We start from the raw sequence: 14471 nt of genomic DNA, 5'->3' as shown, positions 1-14471 counted from the left end.
CCTGCCCGCAGTCGTAGATATAATGGTCATCTGAGTTAAATTCACCCATTCCAGTCCATTTTAGGTTGCTGATTCCTAGAATGTCGATGTTCACTCTTGCCATTTCTTGTTTGACCACTTCCAATTTGCCTTGATTCATGGACCTGACATTCCAGGTTCCTATGCTATGAGAACTCACACAAAGGAAACCGCTTGAATACAAGACCCGGCATCACCCAACCACCAGTAGCACCCTGTGCAGGGCGCCTCATCTAAACAACAAACAAAACAAAAATACCTACTCAGTCAGCAGACAGGATTACCACCTCACTCAGCCTTGCCCATCAGAGGAAAAACAAACAAACAAACAAAAACAGCACAAATCTCACCCTATATGAAGCTTGCACAAACCACTGGAGCAACCTTAGGAGGGCAGAAATCAAAAGGAAGAAAGAATTCAACCTTGAACCCTGGGAAAAGGAGACCTCAAACACAATAAGTTAAAAAAAAAATAACGAAAAGGTAGAGAAATACTACACAAATGAAGAAACAAACTGGAAATACAGAAGTCCAAATAAATGAAGAGGGAATAGGCAAACTACCTGAAAAAGAATTCAGAATAATGATAGTAAAGATGGTCAAAAACCTTGAAAACAAAATGGAGAAAATGCAAGAATCAATTAACAAGGACCTAGAAGAATTAAAGAATAAACATACAGAGACAAACAACACAATTACTGAAATCAAAAATACTCTGGAAGGAATCACTAGCAGAATATCTGAAGCAGAAGAATGAATCAGTGAGCTGGAAGATAAAATGGTAGAAATAACTTCTGAAGAGCAGAATAAAGTAAAAAGAATGAAAAGCACTGAGGACAGTCTCAGAGACCTCTGGGACAATATCAAATGCACCAGCATTCAAATTATAGGGGTCCCAGGAAAAAAAGAGTATGAGAAAGTTTTTGAAGAGATTATAGTTGAAAATTTCCCCAACATGGAAAAGGAAATAGTCAATCAAGTCTAAGAGGCACAAAGAGTCCCATACAGGATAAACCCAAGAAGAAACACCAAGACACATACTAATTAAACTAATAAAGACTAAACACAAAGAAAGAATATTAAAAGCAGCAAGGGAAAACCCCATACAAGGGAAACCCCATACGCTTAACAGCTGGTCTTTCAGCTCTTCAGGCCATAAGGGAATGGCAGGATATACTTAAAGTACTGAAAGGGAAAAATCTACAATCAAGATTACTGTACCCAGCAAGGATCTCATTCAAAATTGATGGAGAAATAAAAAGGTTTTCAGACAAGCAAAAGTTAAGAGAATTTAGTACCACCAAACCAGCTTTACAACAATGTTAAAAGGACTTATATAGTTAAGAAATAAAAGAGAAGAAAAAAGATCTACAAAATCAACCCCAAACAATTAAGAAAATGGCAATAGGAACATATATATCAATAATTACTTTAAATGTAAATGGGTTAAATGCTTCAACCAAAAGACACATACTGGCTGAATGGATACAAAAATAAGACCCATATATATGCTGTCTACAAGAAACCCACTTCAGACCTAAAGACACATATAGGCTGAAAGTGAGAGGTTGGAAAAATATATTCCATGAAAATGGTGAGGAAAAGAAAGCTGGAGTAGCAATTCTCATATCAGACAAAATAGACCTTAAAGAATATTACAAGAGATAAGGAAGGACACTAAATAATGATCAAGGGATCAATCCAAGAGGAAGACATAACAATTGTAAATATCTATGCACCCAACATAAGAGCACCTCAATACATAAGATAAACACTAACAGACATAAAAGGAGAAATTGACAGTAACACAATAACAGTAGGAGACTTTAACACCCCACTCACACCAATGGACAGATCATCAAACAGAAAATTAATAAGGAAACACAAGTCTTAAATGATATATTAGATGAGAAGGATATCTTCAGGACATTCCATCCAAATGCAGAAGAATACATCTTCTTCTCAAGTGTACATGGAACATTCTCCATGATAGACCAAATCTTGGGTCACAAATCAGACTTCAGTAAATTTAAGAAAATTGAAATCATATCAAGGATCTTCTCCAACCACAATGGTATGAGACTATATATCAATTACAAGAAAAAAACTGTAAGAAACACAAAGACATGGAGATTAAACAACATGTTCCCAAATAACCAACAGGTTACTGAAGAAATCAAAAGGGAAATCAGAAAATTTCTAGGAACAAATGACAATGAAAACACGACAACTCAAAACCAACGGGATGCAGCAAAAGCAGTTCTAAGAGGGAAGTTTATAGCAATACAATCCTACCTCAAGAAACAGGAAAAACATTGAATAGACAACCTAACTTTACACCCAAAACAACTGAAAAAAGAAGGACAAAAAAACCCCAAAATTAGTAGAAGGAAAGAAATCATAAAGATCTGAGCAGAAATAGATGAAAAAGAAATGAAAGAAACAATAGGAAAGATTGATAAAACTAAAAGCTGGTTCTTTGAGAAGATAAACAAAATTGACAAGCCTTTATTTAACCAGAGTCATCAAGAAAAAAAGAGAAAAGAATCAAATCAACAAGATTAGAAATGAAAAAGGAGAGGTTACAATAGACAGTGAAGAAATACACAGGATTATAAGAGACTATTATGAATGACTCTATGGCAATAAAATGGATAACCTGGAAGAAATGAACGGATTCTTAGAAAAGTTCAATCTTCCAAGACTGAACCAGGAAGAAATAGAAATTATGAACAACCTAGTTATAAGGGCTGAAATTGAAGCTGTGATCAAAAATCTTCCAAAAAACAAAAGCCCAGGACCAGATGGCTTCACAGGAGAATTCTATCAAACATTTAGAGAAGAGCTAATGCCTATCCTTCTAGAACTCTTTCAAAAAATTGCAGAGGAAGGAATACTTCCAAACTCATTCTACGAGGCCACCATCACCCTGATAACAAAAACAGACAAAGACAACATAAAAAAAGAAAAATCTGTATGCAGGTCAGGAAGCAACAGTTAGAACTGGACATGGAACAACAGACTGGTTCCAAATAGAAAAAGGAGTACATCAAGGCTGTATATTGTCACCCTGCTTATTTAACTTCTATGCAGAGTACATCATGAGAAACGCTGGGCTGGAAGAAGCACAAGCTGGAATCAAGATTGCCAGGAGAAATATCAATAACCTCAGATATGCAGATGACACCACCCTTATGGCAGAAAGTGAAGAGGAACTCCAAAGCCTCTTGATGAAAGTGAAAGAGGAGAGTGAAAAAGTTGGCTTAAAGCTCAACATTCAGAAAATGAAGATCGTGGCATCTGGTCCCATCACTTCATGGGAAATAGATGGGGAAACAGTGGAAACAGTGTCAGACTTTATTTTTTTGGGCTCCAAAATCACTGCAGATGGTGACTGCAGCCATGAAATTAAAAGACACTTACTCCTTGGAAGGAAAGTTATGACCAACCTAGATAGCGTATTCAAAAGCAGAGACATTACTTTGCCAGCAAAGGTCCGTCTAGTCAAGGCTATGGTTTTTCCTGTGGTCATGTCTGGATGTGAGAGTTGGACTGTGAAGAAGGCTGAGTGCCGAAGAATTGATGCTTTTGAACTGTGGTGTTGGAGAAGACTCTTGAGAGTCCCTTGGACTGCAAGGAGATCCAGCCAGTCCATTCTGAAGGAGATCAGCCCTGGGATTTCTTTGGAGGGAATGATGCTGAAGCTGAAACTCCAGTACTTTGGCCACCTCATGCGAAGAGTTGACTCATTGGAAAAGACTCTGATGCTGGGAGGCATTGGGGGCAGGAGGAGAAGGGGACGTCAGAGGATGAAATGGCTGTATGGCATCACTGACTCAATGGACGTGAGTCTGAGTGAACTCCAGGAGTTGGTGATGGACAGGGAGGCCTGGCGTGCTGCGATTCACGGGGTCGCAAAGAGTCGGACACGACTGAGCAACTGAACTGAACAGGCCAATATCACTGATGAACATAAATGCAAAACTCCTCAACAAAAATTTTAGCAAACAGAATTCAGCAACACATCAAAAAGCTCATACACCATGAATAAGTTGGATTTATTCCAGGAATGTAAGGATTCTTCAATATATGCAAATCAACCATATTAACAAATTGAAAGAAAAACCATATGATCGTCTCAATAGATGCAGAAAAAGCCTTTGACAAAATTCAGCACCCGTTTATGATTAAAACTCTTCAAAAAATGGGCATAGAAGGAACTACCTCAAAATAGCAAAGGCCATATATGATAAACCTTCAGCAAACATTATTCTCAATGGTGAAAATTGAACACATTCCCCCTAAGATCAGGAACAAGACAAGGGTGTCCACTTTCACTGATGTTTTTCAACATAGTTCTGGAAGTCCTAGCTACAGCAGTCAGAGAAGAAAAGTAAAAGGAATCCAGATCGGAATAGAAGTAAAGCTCTCACTGTTTGCAGGTGACATGATACTGTACATAGAAAACCCTAAAGATAGTTATCAGAAAATTACTAGAGCTAATCAGTGAATTTAGCAAAGTTGCAGGATACAAAATCAATACACAGAAATCACTTGCATTTCTATTTACTAACAATGAAAAATCAGAGAAATTAAGGAATCAATCCTATTCACCATTGCAACAGAAAGAATTAAATATCTAGGAATAGACTTACCTAAGGAGACAAAAGGACTGTATACAGAAAATTATAAGACACTGATGAAAAAAATCAAAGATGACATAAACAGATGGAGAGATATTCCATGTTCCTGGGTAGGAAGAATCAATATTGTGAAAACGAGTATACTACCAAATCCAATCTACAGATTCAGTGCAATCCTTATCAAATTACCAATGACATTTTTCACAGAACTAGAACAAAATATTTCACAGTTTATGGAAACACAAAAGACCCCAAATAGCCAAAGCAGTCTTGAGAAAGAAGCATTGAGCTGGAGGAATCAACCTTCCTGACTTCAGATTATACTACAAAGCTACAGTCATCAAGACAGTATGGTTCTGGTGCAAAAACAGAAATATAGACCAATGGAACAAGACAGAAAGCCCAGAAATAAACCCTTGCACCTATGGGTACCTTATTTTTGACAAAGGAGGCAAGAATATACAATGGGGCACAGATAGCCTCTTCAATAAATGGTTCTGGGAAAACTAGACAGCTATATGTAAAAGAATGAAATTAGAACACTTCCTAACACCATACCCAAAGATGAACTCAAAATGGATTAAAGATCTAAATGTAAGACCATAAACTATAAAACTCTTAGAAGAAAACATAAGCAGAACATTTGATGACATAAATCTAAGCAAGATCCTCTATGACCCACCTCCTAGAGTAATGGAAATAAAAACAAAAGTAAACAAGTGGGATCTGATTAAATTTAAAAGCTTTTGCACAGCAAAGGAAACTATAAGCAAGGTGAAAAGACAACCCTCAGAATGGGAGAAAATAATAGCAAATGAAACAACTGACAAAGGGTTAATTTCCAAAATATACAAGCAGCTCATACAACTCAATGCCAGAAAAACAACCTGATCAAAAAGTGGGGGAAAAGACCTAAACAGACATTTCTCCAAAGAAGACATACAGATGGCTAACAAACACATGAAAAGATGCTCAATATCGCTCATTATTAGAGAAATGCAAATCAAAACTACAATGAGATACCACCTCACACCAGTCTGAATGGCCATCATCAAAAAGTCTACAAACAATAAATGGTGGAGAGAGTTTGGAGAAAAGGGAATGCTCTTGCACTGTTGGAGGGAATGTAAATTGATACAGCCACTGTGGAAGACGGTATGGAGATTCCTTAAAAAACTAGGAATAAAACCACCATATGACCCAGCAATCCCACTTCTAGGCATATACCCTGAGGAAACCAAAATTGAAACAGACACATGTATCCCATTGTTCATTGCAGAACCATTTACTGTAGCTAGAACATGGAAGCAACCTGGAAGCAACCTAGATGTCCATCGACAGATAAGTGGATAAAGAAGTTGTGGTACATATACACAATGGAATATTACTCGGCCATAAAAAGGAATGCATTTGAGTCAGTTCTGATAAGGTGGATGAACCTAGAACCTATTATACAGAGTGAAGTGAGTCAGAAAGATAAATATTGTATTCTAATGCATATATACATAATCTAGAAAAATGGTACCAAGGAATTTATTTATAGGGCAGCAATGGAGAAAAGACTTAGAGAATAGACTTATGGACATGGGGAGAGGGGAGGAGAGGGTGAGATGTATGGAAAGAATAACATTACCATATGTAAAATAGATAGCCAATGGGAATTTGCTGTATGACTCAGGAAACTCAAACGGGCTCTATCCACCTAGAGGGGTGGGAGGGGGAGGGAGTTGGGAGGGAGGTTCAAAAGGGAGAGGATGTATGTATACCTGTGGCTGATTCATGTTGAGGTTTGACAGAAAACAACAAAATTCTGGTAAAGCAATTATCCTTCAATAAAGAAATAAATTTAAAAAATACATTGAATAGTATTTACATTGTCCTTGGGTAAAAAGCAAGGTTAAAGTCAGGTCTCTGAAAACTGTTCTAAGAGGAAAAACTCAACATAGGGGAAATGAGGTCACATAATGGATCCCTGCCTTGGTTTCTTCCTCGTAAAAGTACAGACAAGAATACCTATCCTTTCTGATGCCCTGTTTCTATAAATAAAACTACCATTTATTTCCTAGGAAACTATGACTCTCTTAGATTAGCGCTACAATAGAAACATGGTTTAAAGCATAGAGTCAGACTGCAGGAGTTTGCTGCTCTACCACGCCCCTGGTGAAATAAGTAACCAGCTTCTGTAAGCCTTATTTGCAGTCTCTAAGATGGGATCATGATAGTGTCCACCTGTTGGGGCTGCCAAAAGGATTAAATAAGATGATATATGTCAAGTGTCTGGCACAGGGATTGGGCTCAGGACAAGTATTCTGACAATGCTTTTGTTGTCAGAACCTTAAAGTAATCTTTGCCTTCTCTTGTTCTTTCCAACCCCAGTTCTAAATTGTCACCAAGTCCTAGCAATTCTTTATATACGTATGTCTCCACTCATTAGCTGTGAAGGAAATGAATTAAAAATTGCTATGAAGGAAATATACTCATATAAGAGTATGTATTGGTTGGAACTTCCCTGGTGGTCCAGTGGTTAAGACTCCACGCTTCCACCATGAGGGTCTTGTCCCTGATCAGGAAACTGAGATCCCACGGGCTGCGCGGCAAGGTCGGAAGAAAAGTATGCGTTGGTTATCTCTGAGGAGGAAGACGGGTGTGAGAAGAGGAACAAGGAAACTATCTTCAACATTTTGTTTTAAAAAATATATCTGAAATATGGCAGTAAGGGTGAGATGGTATTTTTCTCTGTACTTTTCTATGGGTTAGAATTTTTTCTTAATTAAAAACCTCAGGGAATTCCCTGGTGTTCCAGTGGTTAGGACTTGGCGCTTTCACTGCTGTGGCCCAGGTTCGATCCCCGGTTGGGGAACTAAGATCCTGCAGGCTGCACAGCATGGCCAAAGTAAATAAATAAACAAAGTATTAAAAAAAAAAAAAAAGAAACCCTCAACATCAGTAACAAAGCACTCTGATGTTAGGTGACTTTATCTCTGTCAGCTTCATTTTCCTGACCTGTAAAATGGGAATAGCAGCACTTTCTTGTGGGATTGCAATGAAGAATTGAGTGAAGTTATAATGGCCTTTCAAAAGAGATGATGTTACTATTACTGTTGTCATTATAATTACTACCATCTGGTGGTTTCTTTACTGTGTTTTTACCGTCTAATTCATAATGCACCAGCTTGCAGAATAATCTTCCTTGAATACTGCTTCATCTTATTGTCCTCCCCAAGAACCTGTGTTTTTTCCTCTGGGTATATCCAACCCCGTTCAGTCAGGAGCGGAGAGCTGGTTAAAGCCTTCCTAAGCCTCTTTTTTTTTTTTTTTTTCTTTTTCTAATGTTATTTTATTTTTAAACTTTACATAATTGTATTAGTTTTGCCAAATATCAAAATGAATCCGCCACAGGTAACTCTGGTGTTGGAGAACACTCTTGAGAGTCCCTTGGACCGCAAGGAGATCCAACCAGTCCATTCTGAAGGAGATCAGCCCTGGGATTTCTTTGGAAGTAAAGATGCTAAAGCTGAAACTCCAGTACTTTGGCCACCTCATGCGAAGAGTTGACTCATTGGAAAAGACTCTGATGCTGGGAGGGGTTGGGGACAGGAGGAGAAGGGGACGACAGAGGATGAGATGGCTGGATGGAATCACTGACTCAATGGACGTGAGTCTGAGTGAACTCTGGGAGTTGGTGATGGACAGGGAGGCCTGGTGTGCTGGATTCATGGGGTCGCAAAGAGTCGGACATGACTGAGCAACTGAACTGAACTGAAGCCTCTTTTACCCCCTAACTCTGTGGCTGCACCTCAGTTATAGCATTTATCACTTGTCAGTAAGTCTCCTATATACAAATGAGTTCCATTCCAAGATGGTTAAGTCAGTTAAGATCAGTTAAGTCCAATATATTTGTAAGTCTAACAAAGCTACCCTCAGTACCCAACTAACAAAATTGCCTTTATAGCACTGTATTGTTAGAGTTTATAATATGTTCATATCTTTGAAAGTTCATGACTTGAAGGTTCGTATATACGGGACTTACTCTATTCCAACAGCCCCTAAGAAGCAGACGAGCTTGATTCAACTTGGTATCTTCAGTGACAGAGAAAGAAGGAAAGAAGAAAGGGGGGAAAGACGTAGGGCTGGGCTCTCATTCTGGCTCCCATGAAAGCCTGTGCCAGGAGTGTACTCTTGGGAAACATCATTTGAGTTCTGTGTTCAATGTCATATCTGTGGCATGGGCTGGTGGTAACCACAAAGGCCCTTGTAAGCAGGCTCCTCCTCTAATTTCCCTACATTCAAAAAACATCCTCTGTCATCAAATGGGGCTCAATGGGCCACACACACTCATGTTAATTCTGTTCTTTTTTCCCAAAATCTTGCCTAGTTTCCAAAACCCTGCCTGCCCAAGTTCTAAGCCTTCCAATAAACTTTCCTCAATTTACTTTAGCTCTAAGTTAAAAAACATCTAACACAAAGAGGGTCCAGGAGGGAGGGGATATATGTATACATAGCTGATTCACTTTGTTGTACAGCAGAAACTAATACAACATGGTAAAGCAGCTATATTCCAACTCAAAAAAATAAAAGCAGTTTATACTGCACATTTATAAAAATTATTTCCTTAAACTTAAGAGAATAAGGTAAGGCATTATTTTCTACAATCCCATGCACTCTTATTACTTGGCTAACAAAATTAAGCCCTACTTCTGACTTTATATCATTGCTCCTCCTCAACCCTTCAGCTTTGGTTTTATGGGGGGGGAGGGGAAACATGGTAGAAGAGTGTTTTTTTTTTTTTTTTTTAATCTAACACATACATAACTTATTAAGAGTCACTGTTTGAAGCACTATATATATATATATATGAAACGCACACACACACTGATTTTAGCCTTACAATAAACTGTGAGATAACTACTATTATTATCCCATTTTTACTGATGAGGAGCTGAGGCACAGAGAGTTTAAATGGGCTTGGCCAAGGTCACACAACTAGTCGGTGGCAGAATCTGAAACCACTTGGTCTGCTTCAGATGCTTTGTAACTCACCACCATCTCAAGATCCCTTTCTAATCAATGGCTTTGAACTTCAATACTGTAGTGTGTCACTTATATTTTCATTAAAACTGAATAATATTGCACTCATTTATATCTTCTTAGATGTTTTGGTAGCTTCTAGCATAAAGTGAATACACCCTAAATACTAATGATTAAAGAAATTAAATCTCTGGGATTATATAAGCCCAGGAAGGTAGACCTCTCCTGGATCAGGTAGAGGTCTCAAGTTCCCCCCAACAATGTACTTCACTGACGTGATGGCAGTCTTGTGAGAGAAGCAGGCTGGCTCATTTCACAGGAGAGAAAACATGAGCTGCAGAAGACTAAAAGGGACTTATTTCAAATTATACACTAAACACCATTGCCTCGACCCACTCAAGAACATCTGAGTCCATGATCATGGCACTTTTCTAGATTAGGCTTTCTGGGATTTCTCCAAGGTGAGGTCGCAGCACCTTGGAATATGGACAGGAAGTAAGGAGCATAAGAAATACAAATGTCCTTATCGTTAATAACTATTCTCATCAAAAATCTTGGCTCTAAGCTGTCCTTAACTTCTTGGAGATCTGTCTCACACACATTACAAAGGAGCTCGTTACAAGAGCCTGTTCAGAAACAGACTCATAGACTTAGAAAATGAACTTCTGGTTGCCAAAGGGGAAAGGTTGTTCAGGGGGAGGGATAAACGAAGAGTTTGCAATTAACATGTACACACTACTATAAATAAAACAGATAATAAACAGGGACCTACTGTATAGTATAGGGAGTTCTACTCAATATTCGGTAATACTGAAAAAAGAAAAGAATGGGACAAGAATGAAAAAAGAATTAGATATATGTATACCTATAACTGAATCACTTTGCATACCTGAAAGTAATACAACATTGTAAATCAATTGTATCCACTATAAAAAAAAAATCCCAAAACAAGAGCCTGTCCTTACTTTCACTTGGGACAGTACCAATAATTATGCATCTCAGAACCCACTGTTTCTTACACAAGCCAATTTCTTACCTGTTAATTGCAGCAGCATCTTGGGTGTGGAGGTTTTCCTTCTTGGCCCTCTGAGCTGCTTTTCTGCTTGCTTCCTCTTCCGTCTCACTCAAGTTCTCCTCCTCTAGGCTGTCAGGCTCCATGTCGTTGTCCTGAATTTGGTCTTCAAGGTCAGACTGGGACTTGATCTTTTGAGTGGGGCTTTCTGAGTCAGATTCCAAAGAGTCTTTTGAAATCAAATGTAAGTCTTCTTTCTTAAAAGATGGCTCTGTGGACTGGACCTTTAAGTTGGTGTGATGAACAGGAGATTGAATAGACACCGTGGGAATGAATTTACTATGACTCATCTTGAGAAAAATACAAAAATGAACAGGGATTCTCTCTTGTGGATGGCAGCAGCTGGCTGGATATTTAAAGTTGTGGTTCATAAAAGCATTTGCCTAAAAAAATTATATTTATGTTATTCTGTGACAATTAAAATCTCTAATTCCAATATTAATCAAAAAATTAAGTAACAGAACCTCATTATATTATCTGCAGGCTTTTGTATGCACCCTTTTGTAAGTATGAGAAAGGTCTATCAGAAAAACTATTGTGTTTTTCCATCTACAGGAACACTTCTGCTGCAGAGCTCATAAACAGTCTGAATAATCAAATGCAGCTTTTTTGAGGAAATCAAGTGACTGGAATCCTTTCTCTAGCTTCCAAGAGCCTGTTACAGATAAGATTGGACAAAGCCAAATGGGTAATTACGGATAGTACTTCAATGCCTTATTTCCAATACCCAGGGCACTGATATATATATATATATATATATATATATATATATATATATATATATGCCGTGTTCAGTAGTATTTACAGACAGAGTAAAACAGGTTCAGGGTCTGCCTTTTGGAAAATAAAGGAGGGGGAGACAGTATGGTTTCCACAGTTGGAACTGAAAAGATGATGGAAGCTAGTTTGTTCCTAGACCTATACTGGCTGACTTTTCATTTGAAAGACTTTTTGATGTCCAGGTTGCTACCAGGTAGGAATACGTAATTTAGGTGGATGTAACATGGAGATCAACTTCAGTTCAGTATTAATAAAAACCCCATGATAATGATCAAAACTGTTCAACACAAGATTTGATGGCCTTGTGAATTCTGCCATTCAGTGATTCATAGCAGAGGCTGGGTATCTACATGGACCTGAAAGGGATGCTGTCCTGGGGAATGTTGGCTGGGTGGAAGATTGGCCTGAATACAGCTGGGGTCCCTTCTAACTCGCTTAAGAGTATGATTCCAAGTGAGCCCTCCCTGTCTCAGAGGGCTGTCATAAAGACCCATGAGATGGTTTACGGAAAGGGTGCTTTGAGTTCAGATACGATTGAAAGGAAATGATGTTTTTGGATTGTGCTTCCTTTCATCTCTAGCTGGCATTTCTGTTTGCTCTGTCTTCTATCTCACTGCCTTTATGCCATTTTTTTCCCCCTGTAGGTCAGATAACAGAAACAACCTTTCTGATCAGAGATTACTGTAAAATTTCTTTTAATGGTCTACTCCTGTTCTTTTGGCAAATCCTTTCTTTAATTAAATAATACGACCTTCTTTTTAGTCCTAGTTGACCTTGTTGCTAACGCTTCTATGGAACATCAGTAATTCCTTGGAGGAAAGCACCGTAACAAACAAAAGAGACCAAAGGTAACATTCATATTGAAATACATATGATATTTAAATATCTATGGTTTTCTTTTTAACTTAAAGTTCCCCCCTCTTGGTAGACTAACATATTATTTGTCAAACTGTTAGTATTAATTGCCTTATTTAAAAAATATATATTCCATTCTACCATATTGTTTTAATTTTGATAAATGGATCAACCTTTGCTTTTAGGATATTTTTAGAAAGCAGCAAATCCCTCAAATACTAACACATTTTAACCAAAACAGTTTGTAATAATACATCTTTAAGAGTTCAAGTCACTGTACTTGGGATCTTAAAAAGCTTGAAATAATCATTGTATTTCAATTTGGAACTGTTGCTTCATGAAATAATTCAGTCCCTTCAATTTCTCTTAGTTTCTTAAATGACATAGACTAGGGTTTCTTGGAGTTAATTAAAAATGTTCATAGGAAAAGATACGATTTTTGTTGTTGATGTTTGGGAGATAATGAAGAGAGCAAAGCCAGATACCATCCAAGTTGGGTCATCTGTGGAGGTGTGATTTTATAAAAGCATGGGATTAAAAAAGGAAAAGCTGATGGCTGAAATAAATTAGAAAGTGGGACTTCTAAATGCAGTGAATGTGGCTCCCTACTGGACAAAGTTTTTCACTGAAATTTCAGACAAAGACCGGCTGACATATCTCCTAAGTAAACAAGACTAGAGGCACCAAGAAACCCCTCGTTCCCAAGGGGTCCCGTCAAGATCCTTGGGCCCAGCCCATTACATTAGTATTGGGAGGAACACACTTCCTTCTGTAGGTGAAATGTAGCCCTCCTTCAAGGGTTCATCCACCAAGACGAGTGCAGAGGAAAAGTTACCCTGTTTTGGAACAAGTCCTAAGCTGCCCAAGGGGGCGTGGCATTTAGTTCCTCCCTCCACCTATTCTCTGATGGACAAGACTCGGCAGCCAGCGGCGTTTTAAGGCCCAGGAAGTGATGGGTTATCCGGTGGGTCTGATGGCCCGGACCGGCCTGATCAACCCAGGTTAGGGCTGTTCTGGGAGTCTGGGCGCCAAAGTCTTCCTAGATCCCGACCACCGGCCCCTGGGCTCCGTCCCTGCTCGGCCACCGTCTGTCCTTCCTGTCTGGGTCCCAAGTGCTCCCGCCTTGTGGGCTCCCTTTTCTCCCCACCTGGATCACTTTCCTTGAGAGGTTTTCTCCTATCCCCATCCCCGGTCCCACCGTCCACCCCCAATCCCTGCTCGGGGGCGCACTGCACACCCTGTTTGGGAGGCAACCGCCTGTCACCTTGCCGGGCGTTCCTGGCTGCCGCGACCCTGGAGGCCCCGCATCCTCAGTGCTGGCGCCTCCCGGTCCCGCCCTGCGTCTCCCAGTGCTGCCCTGGAGACCGGGGCCAACAGAGCCAGCCCCGCGCGCGACTCTGGCCGCCCGGCTGTGGGCGGAGCCTCAGCGAGAGGGCGGGGCCTGTGCTATCCATCCCGGCATCCCCCGTTACACAGTGCCGGATCTAGTCGGTCCAGGTGGAGAGGGTGGGACGGGTTGTGATGACCGCGTCTAGGGCACAGCTCCCAGGATCCCGGAAACTCCCAATGAAGCCGCTCGCAGTCCATACTGGCTTTTCCAAAGTTGAAAAGCAAGGAAAGACAGGCCACCGAGTGGGAAGGGAGTATGTAAAGAACTCCTACAAATTAAGAAAGCAAAGAATCCAATTTAAAAATGGGCAGATGACTTGGACAGAAATTTCACAGAAGAAATCCAGTGGCCAATAATTATATGTTGTGGATGGAAAAGGTTAATAATCAGAAGAGGATAAAGTAAAGCCACTGTGGATACCGGCCACACTCACCATGTGGGCAAACATTTTAATACTTGACAGCGTCCAGGGTTGGGGAGGATGATTTGGCAAAGATCCCGCATATACTGCAGACGGGAGTGTGAGTTCGTGTAGATACTTTGGAAAATGGCTACACATTAGCTCGGATGTGTACCCTGTGATTCAGCAATTTCACATTTTAGGTGTTTACCTCCCACCTGCGTATGCTTATGTGTACCCAAACTGGAAATAATTGAAATATCCATCAACAATAGAATAGTTAAT

General features: G+C 39.6%; 1 protein-coding gene across 4 annotated transcripts in view; it reads right to left on the bottom strand.

Moving 5' to 3' along the window:
* Window positions 1–13805, bottom strand: part of JHY (junctional cadherin complex regulator) — an 82082-nt gene extending 68277 nt beyond the window's left edge. The window contains exons 1-2 of one of the 4 annotated variants that reach the window (XM_059874968.1): window positions 13661–13805; window positions 10726–11144 (exon numbers count right to left, since the gene is read on the bottom strand). In XM_059874968.1, the coding sequence (XP_059730951.1) occupies window positions 10726–11132 (407 nt within the window). In that variant the 5' untranslated portion in view covers window positions 11133–11144; window positions 13661–13805. 4 annotated transcript variants of the gene reach the window in all.
* Window positions 13806–14471: the final 666 nt, after the last annotated feature.

Source organism: Bos taurus, chromosome 15 (genome assembly GCF_002263795.3).
Source record: "Bos taurus isolate L1 Dominette 01449 registration number 42190680 breed Hereford chromosome 15, ARS-UCD2.0, whole genome shotgun sequence".
Taxonomy (NCBI): domain Eukaryota; kingdom Metazoa; phylum Chordata; class Mammalia; order Artiodactyla; family Bovidae; genus Bos; species Bos taurus.
Note: the sequence above shows the minus strand (reverse complement) of the source record. Positions and strands in the feature narration are given on the sequence as shown.